Source organism: Moschus berezovskii, chromosome 8 (genome assembly GCF_049115385.1).
Source record: "Moschus berezovskii isolate FMDL1 chromosome 8, NW_MosBer_1.0, whole genome shotgun sequence".
In the NCBI taxonomy this organism is placed as follows: domain Eukaryota; kingdom Metazoa; phylum Chordata; class Mammalia; order Artiodactyla; family Moschidae; genus Moschus; species Moschus berezovskii.
In genome coordinates, this window is record NC_142467.1 from 78,368,211 (window position 1) to 78,382,068 (window position 13,858).

Sequence of the window (13,858 nt, forward strand, 5' to 3'; positions counted from 1 at the left end):
TTTCTTTCCTACATAAATAACTTTCCAGAACTGTTCTTTGTATCGCTGCCTTACTCCTTATTACTTCCTGCTGCTCTCAGTATCATTTTCCTGGTTAATTTATGCACACTGTTTATTTCACTTTTCAAATTTCCTTTGTCTTTTCAGCATCAGCTGAAGCTCTGCCTTGTCCTCAGAAGCATTCCCTTACCACTCCCCTCCCCCCCATTCATGCAAACACACATCCTGGCTTTCCTCTGAAATCCTCTTGGAATAAATGTTTGTACCACATATTCTGGAACCCTCTTATTTTCTAACTATTTCATGTAAGTTTATTTTTTGAATAAAATTATGAACTGTAAAAGAATTAAGGACAATAAAAACAATTATGGGCTCTATTTTCTCAGAATGAACAGTATAGAAATAATTCATATAGATAAAAACTTAAAGGGTTGAGTAATAGTTTAATGTGTAAATATAATATGTTGTCATTTTGATAAATTCTAAGCACATCTTCGTATCTATTCAGTATATTTGCTATTTTTTCCTCCAGTGATTAGAGGTATTCTTTTTCTATTAGCTATTTGTGGGAATCCTTTCCCTTCCTTAGTTACAAGAGAGTAATTTTCTAAAGTGCATTTTGTTCATAAATTGTTTCCTTTCATGCTTTCCACTGTATGTAATTTGAAATAAAATGAAGAAATTGTTTGAAAGATCTATTTTTCTGAAGTATAATGGAAAATAGTCAGGGGAGAATGATCTTCCTGATTGTTAAAAATAAGTTTTAATAAGTGCTACCTTAAGGTTTGGGGCTTCCCTGGTGGCTCAGAGGTTAAAGCGTCTGCCTCCAATGCGGGAGACCCGGGTTCGATCCCTGGGTCGGGAATATCCCCTGGAGAAGGAAACGGTAACCCACTCCAGTATTCTTGCCTGGAGAATCCCATGGACGGAGAAGCCTGGTAGGCTACAGTCCACGGGGTCGCAAAGAGTCAGACACAACTGAGCGACTGAACGGAACGGAACGGACCTTAAGGTTTAGACATTATCCTATACATTTGTAGCAATACCATAATTTTATAAAAGAATACTATTGGAGTAATTTTAGGTGCCTTATTAGGAATTAGAATTTGAGTTCTTTTAGTGAATATTCTGAAAAAAGGCTATTCAGGTGTTTACTTTGTACTGTGTATAGTTCCTATTTGAAACAGAAGGTCTATTTCTACCCAGTCTTGTTGTATATTAACCAAACAAATACAGTTTGAGTACCCTGCCTCATGTGGATTTTGTGCCATGCCTTAAGCAATTCTGATCCTGGCTCCCTGCTAGACATACTTATAATGCAAAATAAATCCTTCAAATACCAATGCTCAGACTCTACCTCAGACCATATAAATTGGAATCTTTGGAGATGGGACCCGGTCGTAAGTATTTTTGAGAAAGGCTTCAGTTGATTCTATGGTTAGGGTTAATTACAATTTTAGTAAGTCAGTAAGCTTTCATGTTTATTCCTGTTGACATTTAATTTATGAACTATTTATTTAATTTGGATGATTTTCTTTTTCATATGAAGAAAAATGTACATTTCTTTTAAAAGACTTTATAGCGTTTCACAGTAAAATTTCATTTTCATTGGCCTCATCAGAGTGAGCTGTTTTTTTCCCCCACCTCATATCCTTTATAAGGTCCAAGGAACTGGAGACATCGTCATTTCAAATGCATATGTGGATCTTGTGCCAGCGTCTGCTATTTCAGCTAAGACACCATCTGAGGTAGGTCATAGCCACTGATATCCAAGTCATGGCCTTCTCTGGTAGCTTAGCTGGTAAAGAATCCACCTGCAATGCAGGAGGCCTTGGTTTGATTCCAGGGTCAGGAAGATCCCCTGGAGAAGGGATAGGCTACCCACTCCAGTATTCTTGGGCTTCCCTGGTGGCTCAGACAGAAAGAATCTGCCTCCAGTGCAGGACACCTGGGTTTGATCCCTGGGTTGGGAAAATCCCTTGGAGGGCATGGCAACCCACTCCAATATTCCTTCTTAGAGAATCCCCATGGACGGGGGAGCCTGTCAGGCTACAGTCCATGGGGTCACAAAGAGTCTGACAGGACTGAGTGACTAAGCATAGCACAGCATCCAAGTTATAGCCTGATTTATGAATTTCAGTTGAGATCACTTTAAGAGTATTCAGTTCACTTTAGAAAATTCAGAGCTATGAAAGATTCTTAATTCTTGAACTAGAGACCATTAATTCAAAACTGCTTGGAAGAAAAGGAATATTTTGAAAATTACGAATTTCTAAAAAACTTTTTTTGTGGTGATACTAGGGTATCTTTTAACAGAATATAATTGATTTTCTAGTTTTAGAGTAAATAAATCACTTGTTTAATAAGAAATCTTAAGTAAATAGTATTTTGGAGAAAGGTTAAAAAGTTAAATATCTTGTACCTTTTTCTTGATTTAAAAATTTGTATAATAATCACAGCAGGATCCTCCATGACCCACCTCCAAGAATATTGGAAATAAAAGCAAAAATAAACAAATGGGACCTAATTAAAATTAAAAGCTTTAGCACAGCAAAGGAAACTATAAGCAAGGTGAAAAGACAGCCTTCATAATGGGAGAAAATAATAGCAAATGAAACAACCGACAAAGAATTAATCTCCAAAATATACAAGCAGCTCCTGCAGCTCAATTCTAGAAAAATAAACAACCCGATCAAAAAATGGGCCAAAGAACTAAACAGACATTTCTCCAAAGAAGACATACAGATGGCTAACAAACACATGAAAAAATGCTCAACATCCCTCATAATCAGAGAAATGCAAATCAAAACCACAATGAGATACCATTTCACACCAGTCAGAATGGCTGCTATCCAAAAATCTACATGCAATAAATGCTGGAGAGGGTGTGGAGAGAAGGGAACCCTCTTACACTGTTGGTGGGAATGCAAACTAGTACAGCCACTATGGAGAACAGTGTGGAGATTCCTTAAAAAACTGGAAATAGAACTGCCATATGATCCAGCAATCGCACTCCTGGGCATACACACCGAGGAAACCAGAATTGAAAGAGACACATGTACTCCAATGTTCATCGCAGCACCGTTTATAATAGCGAGGACATGGAAGCAACCTAGATGTCCATCTGCAGACGAATGGATAAGAAAGCTTTGGTACATATACACAATGGAGTATTACTCAGCCATTAAAAAGAATACATTTGAATCAGTTCTAGTGAGGTGGATGAAACTGGAACCTATCATACAGAGTGAAGTAAGCCAGAAAGAAAAACACCAATACAGTATACTAGTGCATATATGTGGAATTTAGAAAGATGGTAATGATAACCCTGTATACGAGACAGCAAAAGAGATACAGGTATATAGAATAGTCTTTTGGACTCTGTGAGAGAGGGCAAGGGTGGGATGATTTGGGAGAATGGCATTGAAACATGTATATTATCATATGTGAAACGAATCACTAGTCCAGGCTCAACGCATGGTACAGGATGCTCGGGGCTGGTGCATGGGGATGACCCAGAGGGAGGATAAGGGGAGGAGGGATGTGGGAGGGAGGTTCAGGATGGGGAACACATGTACACCCGGGGCAGATTCATGGCAATGTATGGCAAAACTAACCAATATAATATTGTAAAGTAATTAACCTCCAATAAAAAATAAAATAAAATGTAAAAAAATAAATAAAAATTTGTATAAAGCGTTCAGTGCATATATAAAAGCAGTAGCATATGTTATTTATTTAAACATTTGTATTACTGTCTATTAACATGCTGGAATTAATGAAAATATTTATATTCTGTCTCCAGAATATTAACTTTGTAATGTTTTGAAGTTTTCAAATCCATGATATTTGTGTTTCATTAGCCATATTAGCACATAACTGAATGAAAATTAAAATCTCTTTAAAAAGAATCTTAGATCAAAAACTTAAGAAATTTTAGAGCTAGAAGGAAATTCAAGTTTCATGTAATTTAGTCTCATTTTACAAATGAAGAAATGCTATCACAGAAGTTGATTAATTAGTCCAGTATCTTCCTGCTGAAGTCTATTAGGATATAAGTTGTTAAGTTAGTTCCTAGTCTACTTGTAAAATATTATTTCTGAGTTCTGATAAAACTAAAATTAAAGGGATCGAGCTTCTGGATGACAAATAAGTAGAAAGGTGTGAAAGACGGGTGTAACAAAAACTAGTTTGCCTTATTTATGTTCAGGTTTTTAAAAAATTACCTTATTGCACATTGATTTTGTGGTGGTTTTTCCCCTTGAGTCATTTTTACACGTCTTTTAAAATGAAACGATTATCTTTTCTGTTTTTGCTAGGGTGCGGAGTTTCAGAGTACCTTTGTGTTTGAAGAAATAGGTCGCCGCCTTCAGGATATTGGGCAAGAGGTGGTAAAGAAAGTCGGTGCTGTGTTTGAGTGGCATATCACTAAAGGTGAAAATACTGCAGCCAAGTGGAGTAAGTCCTGTCCCTATCATATTCTAAGATAACTCTTAGTCAATTGGAATAGAATATCCTTGTTATACTAAAGCCTGTCTCTTTGAAGGTAGGTAAATCTTACCTTCTTCTGTAATGTTTTTTTTTTTTTTAAATGGGAAATAACGGGTTTCATGGGCTTCCCTTGTGGCTCAGCTGGTAAAGAATCTGCCTGCAATGCGGGAAACCTGGGTTTGATCCCTGGGTTGGGAAGATCCCCTGGAAAAGGTAAAGGCTACCCACTTCAGGATTCTGTCCTGGAGAATTCCATGGAGTGTATAGTCCATGGGGTTGCAAGGAGTCAGACATGACTGAGCGACTTTCACATTCAACGGGTTTCATGGCCCTCAGACATGTATGTTTTTTAGAGATGAAAAGAATTAGTTAAAATGAAAATAATCTGTTTTGAAGATTTCATTGTAACACCCGAAATTAGTACTTTAAACAGTTGCTTTAACTGTATGCTTCTTTAATCTTCAAATTCCTCTTAAACATAAAGAAAGTACATCAAGTTAAATGAAATATTTTAAAGTTTTGAGTAATTATCATTATATTTTAACAGTTTTAAAATCATTTTTCTTCCTCCCCCTCAAGTTAACATTTTGGATTACCACCTTAATTATCAGTATAAAATCATAATTATTTTCTCCATATATAAAACTGTCACTCAAAGGTACTAATTTTATTTAATCTAGGAAAGTTATCTATCAGAGTGCCGTTAGCAACCTGGCAAGGTCTCCAATATAAGCCAAGTTGCTGCAGAGAGAAAGCAGTCATGCTTCCATTCACTTACATGGAGCTCCAAAAGAACCTTACTACTGTTTTATGAAGAAAGAAAAATTAGATGATAAAAAGAGAAACGGAGAAGAAATTTTTTTTACCATATCTTTTGTATCTGTTGTGTAACTACATTCTTAATCACGGCACAAACTTTTCTGTTCTGTGGCCTATTAAGAGACTTCAGAGTCCAATTTTAATTTAATTCTTAAAGTAAAGTTGGGGAAGGTAAGATGAAATTAGTAAATATGAATAAAATTTTTTTTCTAGATTAGAAAGTTTTCTCTCTTTTTATGTCCACATAATAAAAGCACTAACACTTTTGTGGACTCACTTTACTAGTCAGCCAGATCTGTTAGCACGTTTTTAAGTATCCAGTGTCTATATGTCGTGACAGAAAAATGCGTGACTTTTTCAGATTTCACTGTGTTTCTCTATAGGTGAAAGGACAGTGAAGTGAGTATACATCCCTTCTCTTTCTCATCATCAATCATACAGACTGGGAAGCCACTGCTTCTAACAATGAGAGTATCTTAGTTCAGGCTGCTGTAACAAATATACTATCGACTGGGGAGGTTAAACAGTAGAAACTTATTTTCTCATAGTGAGGAGGCTGGAAGGTCCAGTGTGAGGGTTCCAGCAGGGTTGGGTTCTGGTGAGAACCCTCTTCCTGGTTTGCAGATGGCTGCCTTCCTACTGTTTCCCCACAGGCAGAGAGAAAGATCATCTCTCTCATGTCTCTTCTTACAGACACTAACTCCATCATGGAGGCTCTTCTCTCATGACCTCATCTAAACCTAATCACCTCCCAAAGGCTCTGTTTCTAAATACCATCATTGTTTGGGGATTAGGGCTTCAGCATATGAATTTTGGAGGGATACTAACATTCATTCCGTAGCTGACAGCAATTCATATTTTGAATCATGAAACATGCTATTAATGAACTTTCACCATCATTTCTTTACCTTTATATTATAGAGTATTCTAGTCTTACTTTGATCTGTAGAGCATTCTTTCTTTATATTCTAACTATATGTTTATTTTATATAATATTCTAATCTCTAGAGATGCTGGAGAAATATGGTATCCCAGTGAATGTTCACTGAAGATTTTTGGATTGTCATGTTTTTTGTCTTGAAGTCCCAAGTGACAGAGTCCTTTCATTTGTAGTCAAGCATCTATCTACTGATGTGGTACAGGGAGCATTCAGAATAGTTTTTAGCTCTAGGATTTTCCCCTTCCTTCATAATCGTGAAATATTACAGTGAGATCTCATGTTAAGATGGGCTAAGAGCCCCTGGAATGCTGAGGGGCTCCACGAAGTGGCCTGTGATTGGCTTATTTATACTGTGCTGCTGTTGCTGCTGCTGCTGCTAAGTCGCTTCAGTCGTGTCTGACTCTGTGCGACCCCATAGATGGCAGCCCACCAGGCTCCTCCATCCCTGGGATGCTCCAGGCAAGAACACTGGAGTGGGTTGCCATTTCCTTCTCCAATGCGTGAAAGTGAAAAGTGAAAGTGAAGTCGCTTCAGTCGTGTCCGACTCTGTGCAACCCCATGGACTGCAGCCTACCAGGCTCCTCTGTCCGTGGGATTTTCCAGGCAAGAGTACTGGAGTGGCTTGCCATTGCCTTCTCCGTATTTATACTCTAGAACCATGTAAACTTTGAGGTCCATCTCAAGCCTGGTTGTAATCCTTCTCATAGTATACTACAATGAGTATAATACTATACTCAAAGTATACTATGGTGGTACCTGAAATCAAGGACTGTAGGCTGTGCTTCTGCAAGTCCCACAGCTGATGGTGTGAACCATCTTCATTCATTATTTGTACACTACATATCATGCAGATAATGTGTCTATACAGACATTTTTTTAAGGAAAAAATCTTTAGGTTTAGGATTTTACTTGTACACTAGAAGCTACTGTTTTGTAGATTTTATTGTTTTAATTCTAAGATTACTGTTTTAGACTGCCTGTTTAAGTACCATGTAAATCAGTAATATTCCTTATGACAACCAAAGATCACTGTAAATGCTTGTTAATACCAAAAAATTTAAAATGTATCTCTAAATCAACCGAAACTTTTGAGACCACCTTCCATTATATATTCCTAGAAAACATTTGGGAGTTTTGTTCAATTGATTTTGGCTTCATACAAGTTTCTTTTTAACATGACAATTGCTGTTCCTTTTAGGGACTGTATTTTCATTATATAAATTTTGGTATATATAAGTATAAAGTGGGAAATACTGATATATAATCCCACTACTCACAGTTAACATTTTTGGTGTTTGTCCTTCTGGAATACATTTGTGCTTATAGGAATTTAATTCAGAAGGGGCTAAAGGAAGCCAAACATGTAATATGTATTTAGTTCCCCAAATTTCAGTGTCTATTTTTTTTTCCTAAAAATCTTTAATGATTAACTGTGAAATGTAGGTATCATTACTTGCCTTTCTTTATTCTGTCCTTCCTTCTGTCTAAGATGGAATTCTACCTTTTCCCTATAGATGAAACTATATTAGAAGTTGAGTTATAAATATAAAGCATGGAATTTTTGAAGAAATTGGTCACGGAAAGGAATGAGACAAGAGTGAGAAAAGTTGCTGGAATTGTGTGTCTCACAGTTGGCAGAATAGAACTCTGCAGAGATTTATAAAATCTGCAAGCGATTCATTCTGACAAATAGGATAATTTTCTTCAATATAGTGTCAATAACCAACTAATATTTCCCCTTATCTTAGTGTCACTTGCCTTGTAGACAGTATTAGAAAATGTGCTTACATTTAGTAATTGCCTTTTATTAACCTAGGCAAAGGGTTTTTGCTTATATTTCCACCCCAAAATGGGAATATTTGAATCCTGTTAATACTTATAATTGATGCCTGTGGCTTTTGTTTGTTTTACTGTATCTTCTTCAGGTCCTAATTTATCAAAGCTAACAATCAAATTGGATCTTGAAGCTTTCTCTGAAAGTGTTCATTATTCTCTTTAGTTATCTATCTTTGACTTGATTTGATTCTAAGCTGTGTGTATCTTTTTTCAATTCTAATTGTTTTCTCGCAGTCTGTGTCACTGAGCTAAATCAGAGCTGGCAGCAGTAGAAAGTACCTAAGATTTTTGGCTTATGATGTTTTTTAGAAGATGATTCCACGTTGGCATCTCTTTTTGGCATCTTGGTGCTTAATGACATAAAATAGGTGACTAAATATCTTGACTTAGGGAATACCTAATTTTTTTTTTTTTTGCAAGCTGTTTTTAAAATGTTTTTCTAAACATTTTAGTTGTCCCAGACTTGTTCATATTATAGCAGACGCAAACCTGTTTAGAGAGAATAGGCTCAGCTACTTTGTTCACCTGTGGAACTGGGGTTACACAGAGTGATTACCCTTGAGCAAGTCTAGGAGCCAAGGGGTTTGGGCTCAGTGGCCTGAAAGATGCATTCCAACCTAGCGACCCTGGACTGTGCCCATCTTCCCTGCTCCTTCCTGTGTCTCGCCATCCAGACAACACCAACAGTGAATCACTGGGCAGAGGTATGTCTGTGTCGGGATTTTTAATGACCAAGTTAGCGTGAGGCTAAAGAGAATGAGGAGAGTTCTGGCATCAGGCTGGGTTTTGGCTGTGGAGTAGGAGGCATCTTCATTGTATCTTTCAAGGTTAGGCCCCTCTGAGGCCTGTCGTGCTTGGTCATGTAGGAGCTGGAGGGCTGCCTGAGCGAGGACCAGTGTGGTCTCTGCCTTGCTGGCCTGAGGTGGTCTGACAGAGGCTAATCTTCTTGCTAAGAACTTTGCCCTTTTTAGCCCTCTTTCATTTATCAGCACTAGTTATTAGCTTTCCACAGAAAAAAGTTTTGCTTTATAAGAACCTGGCTGTGAAGCAGCAAGTAAAACCGAGTGAGTGAGAGGGCAGGTAGATAGCACTTCGTTAGAAGGGCCTTCATTAGCTAAGAGACTTACTCCACACTGAAGTATTAAGATTGTGTGAGTCCAGTTTTATTCTTGAGCAAGACTAGTGCATACAGTGGGCCTTAGACTCACTGGTGAAGAATTAAAACCGTATCTGTTGAATGTCAGAGAAGTTTGCTTTTCTTTAGTCTTTCCTTTCTACCCTCTGACCTCCTCTGATTATTCTCTCCCTGCTCCCTCCCTGCCTGCCTTCCTCCTTCTCTTATTCTACTTTTGTTTCTAACTACACAAATAACACGGAAAAACATGTTTGTCATATGTATGTGCCAGTAAGAACAGAGCCTTTGTTCTTCATGCCTTATTCCTAGTATCTTGCATATTGTCTGAGAACCATAGAAGAAACTAAACAATGAAGTGAGTGAATGAAACAAAGCAAAAAGTTCCCCTTCTTAGTCTTTCTCCTCCCCAAGGTAGCCATCAGTAGTCTTTTTTTTTTTAATTTAGTTGGCAAAATTCTCTTCTTTGGACAGAGAGAGTGATTTAATTCTGTCTTTGCAGCAGAACTTGGCTAACCAGTCTATATAATTTTTCCTACATGTGTGTGTCTTTTCTTGATCCTAAGTTGGGAGTTCCCTACATACTTTCAGGGAGAGTGATGTGATCATAGCTTCACATAGTAGAGAAAGCAATAGTAGAGAAAGCATATTCAAGAGGCTAAAGCTGGGTGAGTGGAATTGGCCTTCCTGGATGAGTGGTCTTGGTTCCATGTATGACAATGAAAACTTTCTAAAATGTAACTTGAATATAAAGCTCTGTGCTGTATAGAGAGCAATGAAGGAGGTAAATTTTTAACAGCTTTTCCAGTTACCCAGCCTGTTTCTGGGACACTTAACCTATTGTCCCAAACAGTTAAGGGAAAAGATTTTAATTTTAACCTTTATTCACAACAGTTAGGGCAATAAGCATTTTATAAATAAATGACTCATTGAAATACTTTTAAATTTTAATTTTACTATCATTTAATTCATATGGCAGAACCTTTGATGAATTCAAGTTATTGAGAAGTGATGAGTGTGCATTCCCTTCCCTCACCCCAACCAATATGCAATTGTTTTAAAATTCCGTTTTCTTCCTTCATTGACTGTAGAGTCTTTATTTGAATCTAAAAAAGACCTTAACCATATAACTTCCAACCTTTTAACTTCATTATATTATTCTACATTGATTCACTTTTCAAATCTTTCTATTGTGTAAACTTCTTTAATGAAGAAAAACTATTATTGATTTGATTCTTTTGAAAATCATATTCTTTATAAAAAGGACATCTCAAAAAATAAAGGATTTAAAAATTTTTTTCTAAGTGATAGGTAATATATAATGTAGAATAAACACCACAGTAACTCTGAAACTATTAAAAATGTCTGCATATATCTGGTTCATTTTATTCTCATGTTGTAAAGATAAAAATGACTGACATTGGTTTCTTTTTATTTTTCCCAGCTATTGACCTGAAAACTGGTTCTGGAAAAGTGTATCAAGGCCCTGCAAAAGGCTCTGCTGATGTAACCATCACAATTTCAGATGAAGATTTCATGGAAGTAGTCTTGGGAAAGCTTGATCCTCAGAAGGTAAAGTTCTTAAAATGTTTATTTATTTGTCATTATTGCTTCCTATTTGACAGTTGCAGTTTTTGGCTGACTCCAGAATTCTAATTTATAAGACAGATTTCTTACAACTCTGAAGAAAGACAGAGTTGATTGCAATATTCAAGTTGACAGATCATATATTTTTCTAATGGAGTTTTTCAGCCAATAACCTGTTAAAAATAAAGTTTTCAGTGAAATTCTTCTTCAGCAGATATACAATGTAAAACTCATATCTAGACCTTTTAATTTATTGTCATTAGTTCAGAGGTGAAAAACCATATTATATTTCATAAAATTAGACATTCTTCCCTGATATATAAGATTAAGAACTTGTCTTAGTCATCATGGTAAACTGGAAATAGAAAGATGGAACATAATAGCCAGTATCTTCCTGAGGGTAAAACATTTAGAGACATTTCAGTAGAAAATCATAATTAAAACAAGAGTACTTTCACTGACCATTATAAATTAATATTGTTCTGAAACCTCTGGGTAATCCACAGACACACAAAACTAAAGTAATTGATGTAGCAACTAGAAGGGAGGAGGAAATTTTGTAATTTTTGAATCGTGATTATGTAGCTAGAAATCCCGAGAAGATCAGATGATTCTTAGATCACAGGAGTTCAAACAAATGGTTGAATGCACAGTAATTATTTAAAAATAGCTTTCACATAGCAGCAACACCAGCTAGAAGATATAATTTTTAAAAATTGTTTATAATAACTTCTCAAACTTCCAAGTACCAATGACTACCAAAATAAGAAAAGCACAGTGCTTATTTGCAGAAAACGATACAACTTTACAAGTTACAGAACAATTTGAATAAAGGATAAAACGTTCAGTTTCCCTGGATAGAAAGACTAATTTAAAAAGAATTATAAAGTTGTATTGTGGTTAAAAATACATTCATTTGGCATCAGATAAACCTGAGTTTGAATCTTAGCTCTTGCACCTACTCTCTAAACCTTAATTTTCTCATTGTAAAATGAATAGTGATAATCCCAAATAACTAAATGGATGATAACTAACACGACTAATATGCATGAAGAGCTTACTATAATGCCAGATACTGAGTGAGCTCTCAGTTACTTCTTTCCCAGGAATTCACTTAGTACCTCCTTTTATTTGGGTGCTTGATGTGGCTAAACAAGACAGTGCCCCTTCTGGGCAGAGCTTAGTTCTAGAGGGAAATGGAAAATAAGTATAATTTCAGATATGGAGAAAAATAAGTCAGAGTTATAGGTTACAGTAGTGGTTGGCAAACTTTTTCTGTAAAGGGTCCCATTGTGAATATTCTAAGCTTTGCAGGTCAGATGGTCTCTGTTGCACCTACTTGTTTCTGCCATTCATAGAGTTAAAGTAGCCATGGATAATATATATACCAATGGGTGTGACTGAGTTCCAGTCAAATTTGTTTGTGAGCGCAAACAGGCAACAGACTGGTTTTGGCCTTTGGGCTGTAGTTTGCCAACCCCTGGATTAGAGTATGACAGGATGGAGGCACTATTTTAGATAGGGTTGTCCAAAAAGACTTGATAGAGACCTGAACAAAGTGAGGATGAGGGAATGAACCATAAGGCTAAAGAAACAACCAGTGCAAAGGCTGGAGGCACCAGTAGCCTCTGCTTATTGGAGGCCCACAAAATGAGCAGTGGGGAGAGAGCCCAGAGGGGAAAAGGGAGAAGCAGGCATGGGTTAATCATACTGGACCTTGTAGATGTTGGTGAGGAGTTTAGAGCTTATATGTGATAGGAAGCTGTTGAGCTCTGGATTGACACCTGATTTTTAAAGGTCATTATGGCTGCTGAGTGGGTAATTAAGAGTTCTTTTGTAAGATATACTTGAGATGCCTTTAAAGGATTGAGTGTAGGATTTAGGGAAACCTTTTTGTAACATGTATATAATCATTAGGAATATCAGGTCTTTGGGGGTGAATGATCCTGGGAAGTTGCATCGTAAATGATAGTGCTTTGTGCCATTCTGTGTCCCATTCTGTCAATACCAGACAGAATGGAATTAAATGTGAGAAAATTAAAGCAGAGGCAAAACTTGATGCAAACCTAGCTGTTTATTATTCTCAAAGATCTAGTCCTTAGAGAAGTTCTAATTAATACTGGAGGTTTTCTAAACTCATTTGGCTCGATTATGTTCTGCCCCACCTTGGTGATGTCACCCCTGTTCTTTAGCTGTCAAGCACCTTATATCCTACTGTACAGTCTCTCTCTGCACCAACTCTTGTCAACCTTGGTGGCTTCCTTCAGCATTCATAAAAATGACTTCTCCAACCAGATGAGTCTTAGCTTATTGATATTGTTTCAAGTTATCTTTCAGTCCACTCTGTATCAGCTTTTGTCTTTATTGGAAGCATAAAATGTACAACTTCCAATATCAAATGATGTTTCAAAACATCGCCATTTTCCAATACCATCCCTTGCTTGTTTTTGTTTTGTGAGTCTTACTACTGCTGTTGAACTTCAGAGGCCTCCAGTTTGTTGACACCACCACTTTCTCTCCGTCAACACCCCGCTGTCTTTTTTGTCGCTTCTTGTTCAGCTTAGATTTTGTGGTCCATCATAATATCCCCCTTGGAAATATCCTCATCTCCCTGTATATCTCTCATCTTACTAGCATCGAAAATTCCACCCTATTTTAACTCTATTCTCTGCCGTCTTTCTATCTGTACCTGAATAGATGAAGGAGTTAGGAGGAAAACCGTACAACTAGACAAGTTGGATTCCCTTTAAAATTTTGATTTTTGTTGTTTATTTGCTAAGACATGTATAACTCCTTTGCAACTCCATGGATTGTAACCCACCAGGTTCCTTTGTCCATGGGATTGTCCAGGCAAGAATACTGGAGTGGGTTGTCATTTCCTTCTTCAAGGGAATCTTCATGACCCAGGAATTGGACCTGTGTCTCCTGCATTGGCCAGCGGGTTCTTTATCACTGAGCCACCACGGAAGCCCCATATTTTGATTACAAATCTCACATAGTCTTTAAGCACTGTCTAGCAATCTTACCATGATTTTCCACTAAGCTTACTTTCC

General features: G+C 36.9%; 1 protein-coding gene across 1 annotated transcript in view; it reads left to right on the plus strand.

Annotated features, from left to right (window-relative positions):
- Positions 1-13,858, plus strand: part of HSD17B4 (hydroxysteroid 17-beta dehydrogenase 4) — a 104,822-nt gene that overhangs the window by 84,399 nt on the left and 6,565 nt on the right. Inside the window, exons 21-23 of the mRNA XM_055429357.2 lie at positions 1,662-1,748; positions 4,320-4,458; positions 10,663-10,790. Of these exons, the coding sequence (XP_055285332.2) occupies positions 1,662-1,748; positions 4,320-4,458; positions 10,663-10,790 (354 nt within the window). The remainder of the gene's footprint in view (positions 1-1,661; positions 1,749-4,319; positions 4,459-10,662; positions 10,791-13,858) is intronic.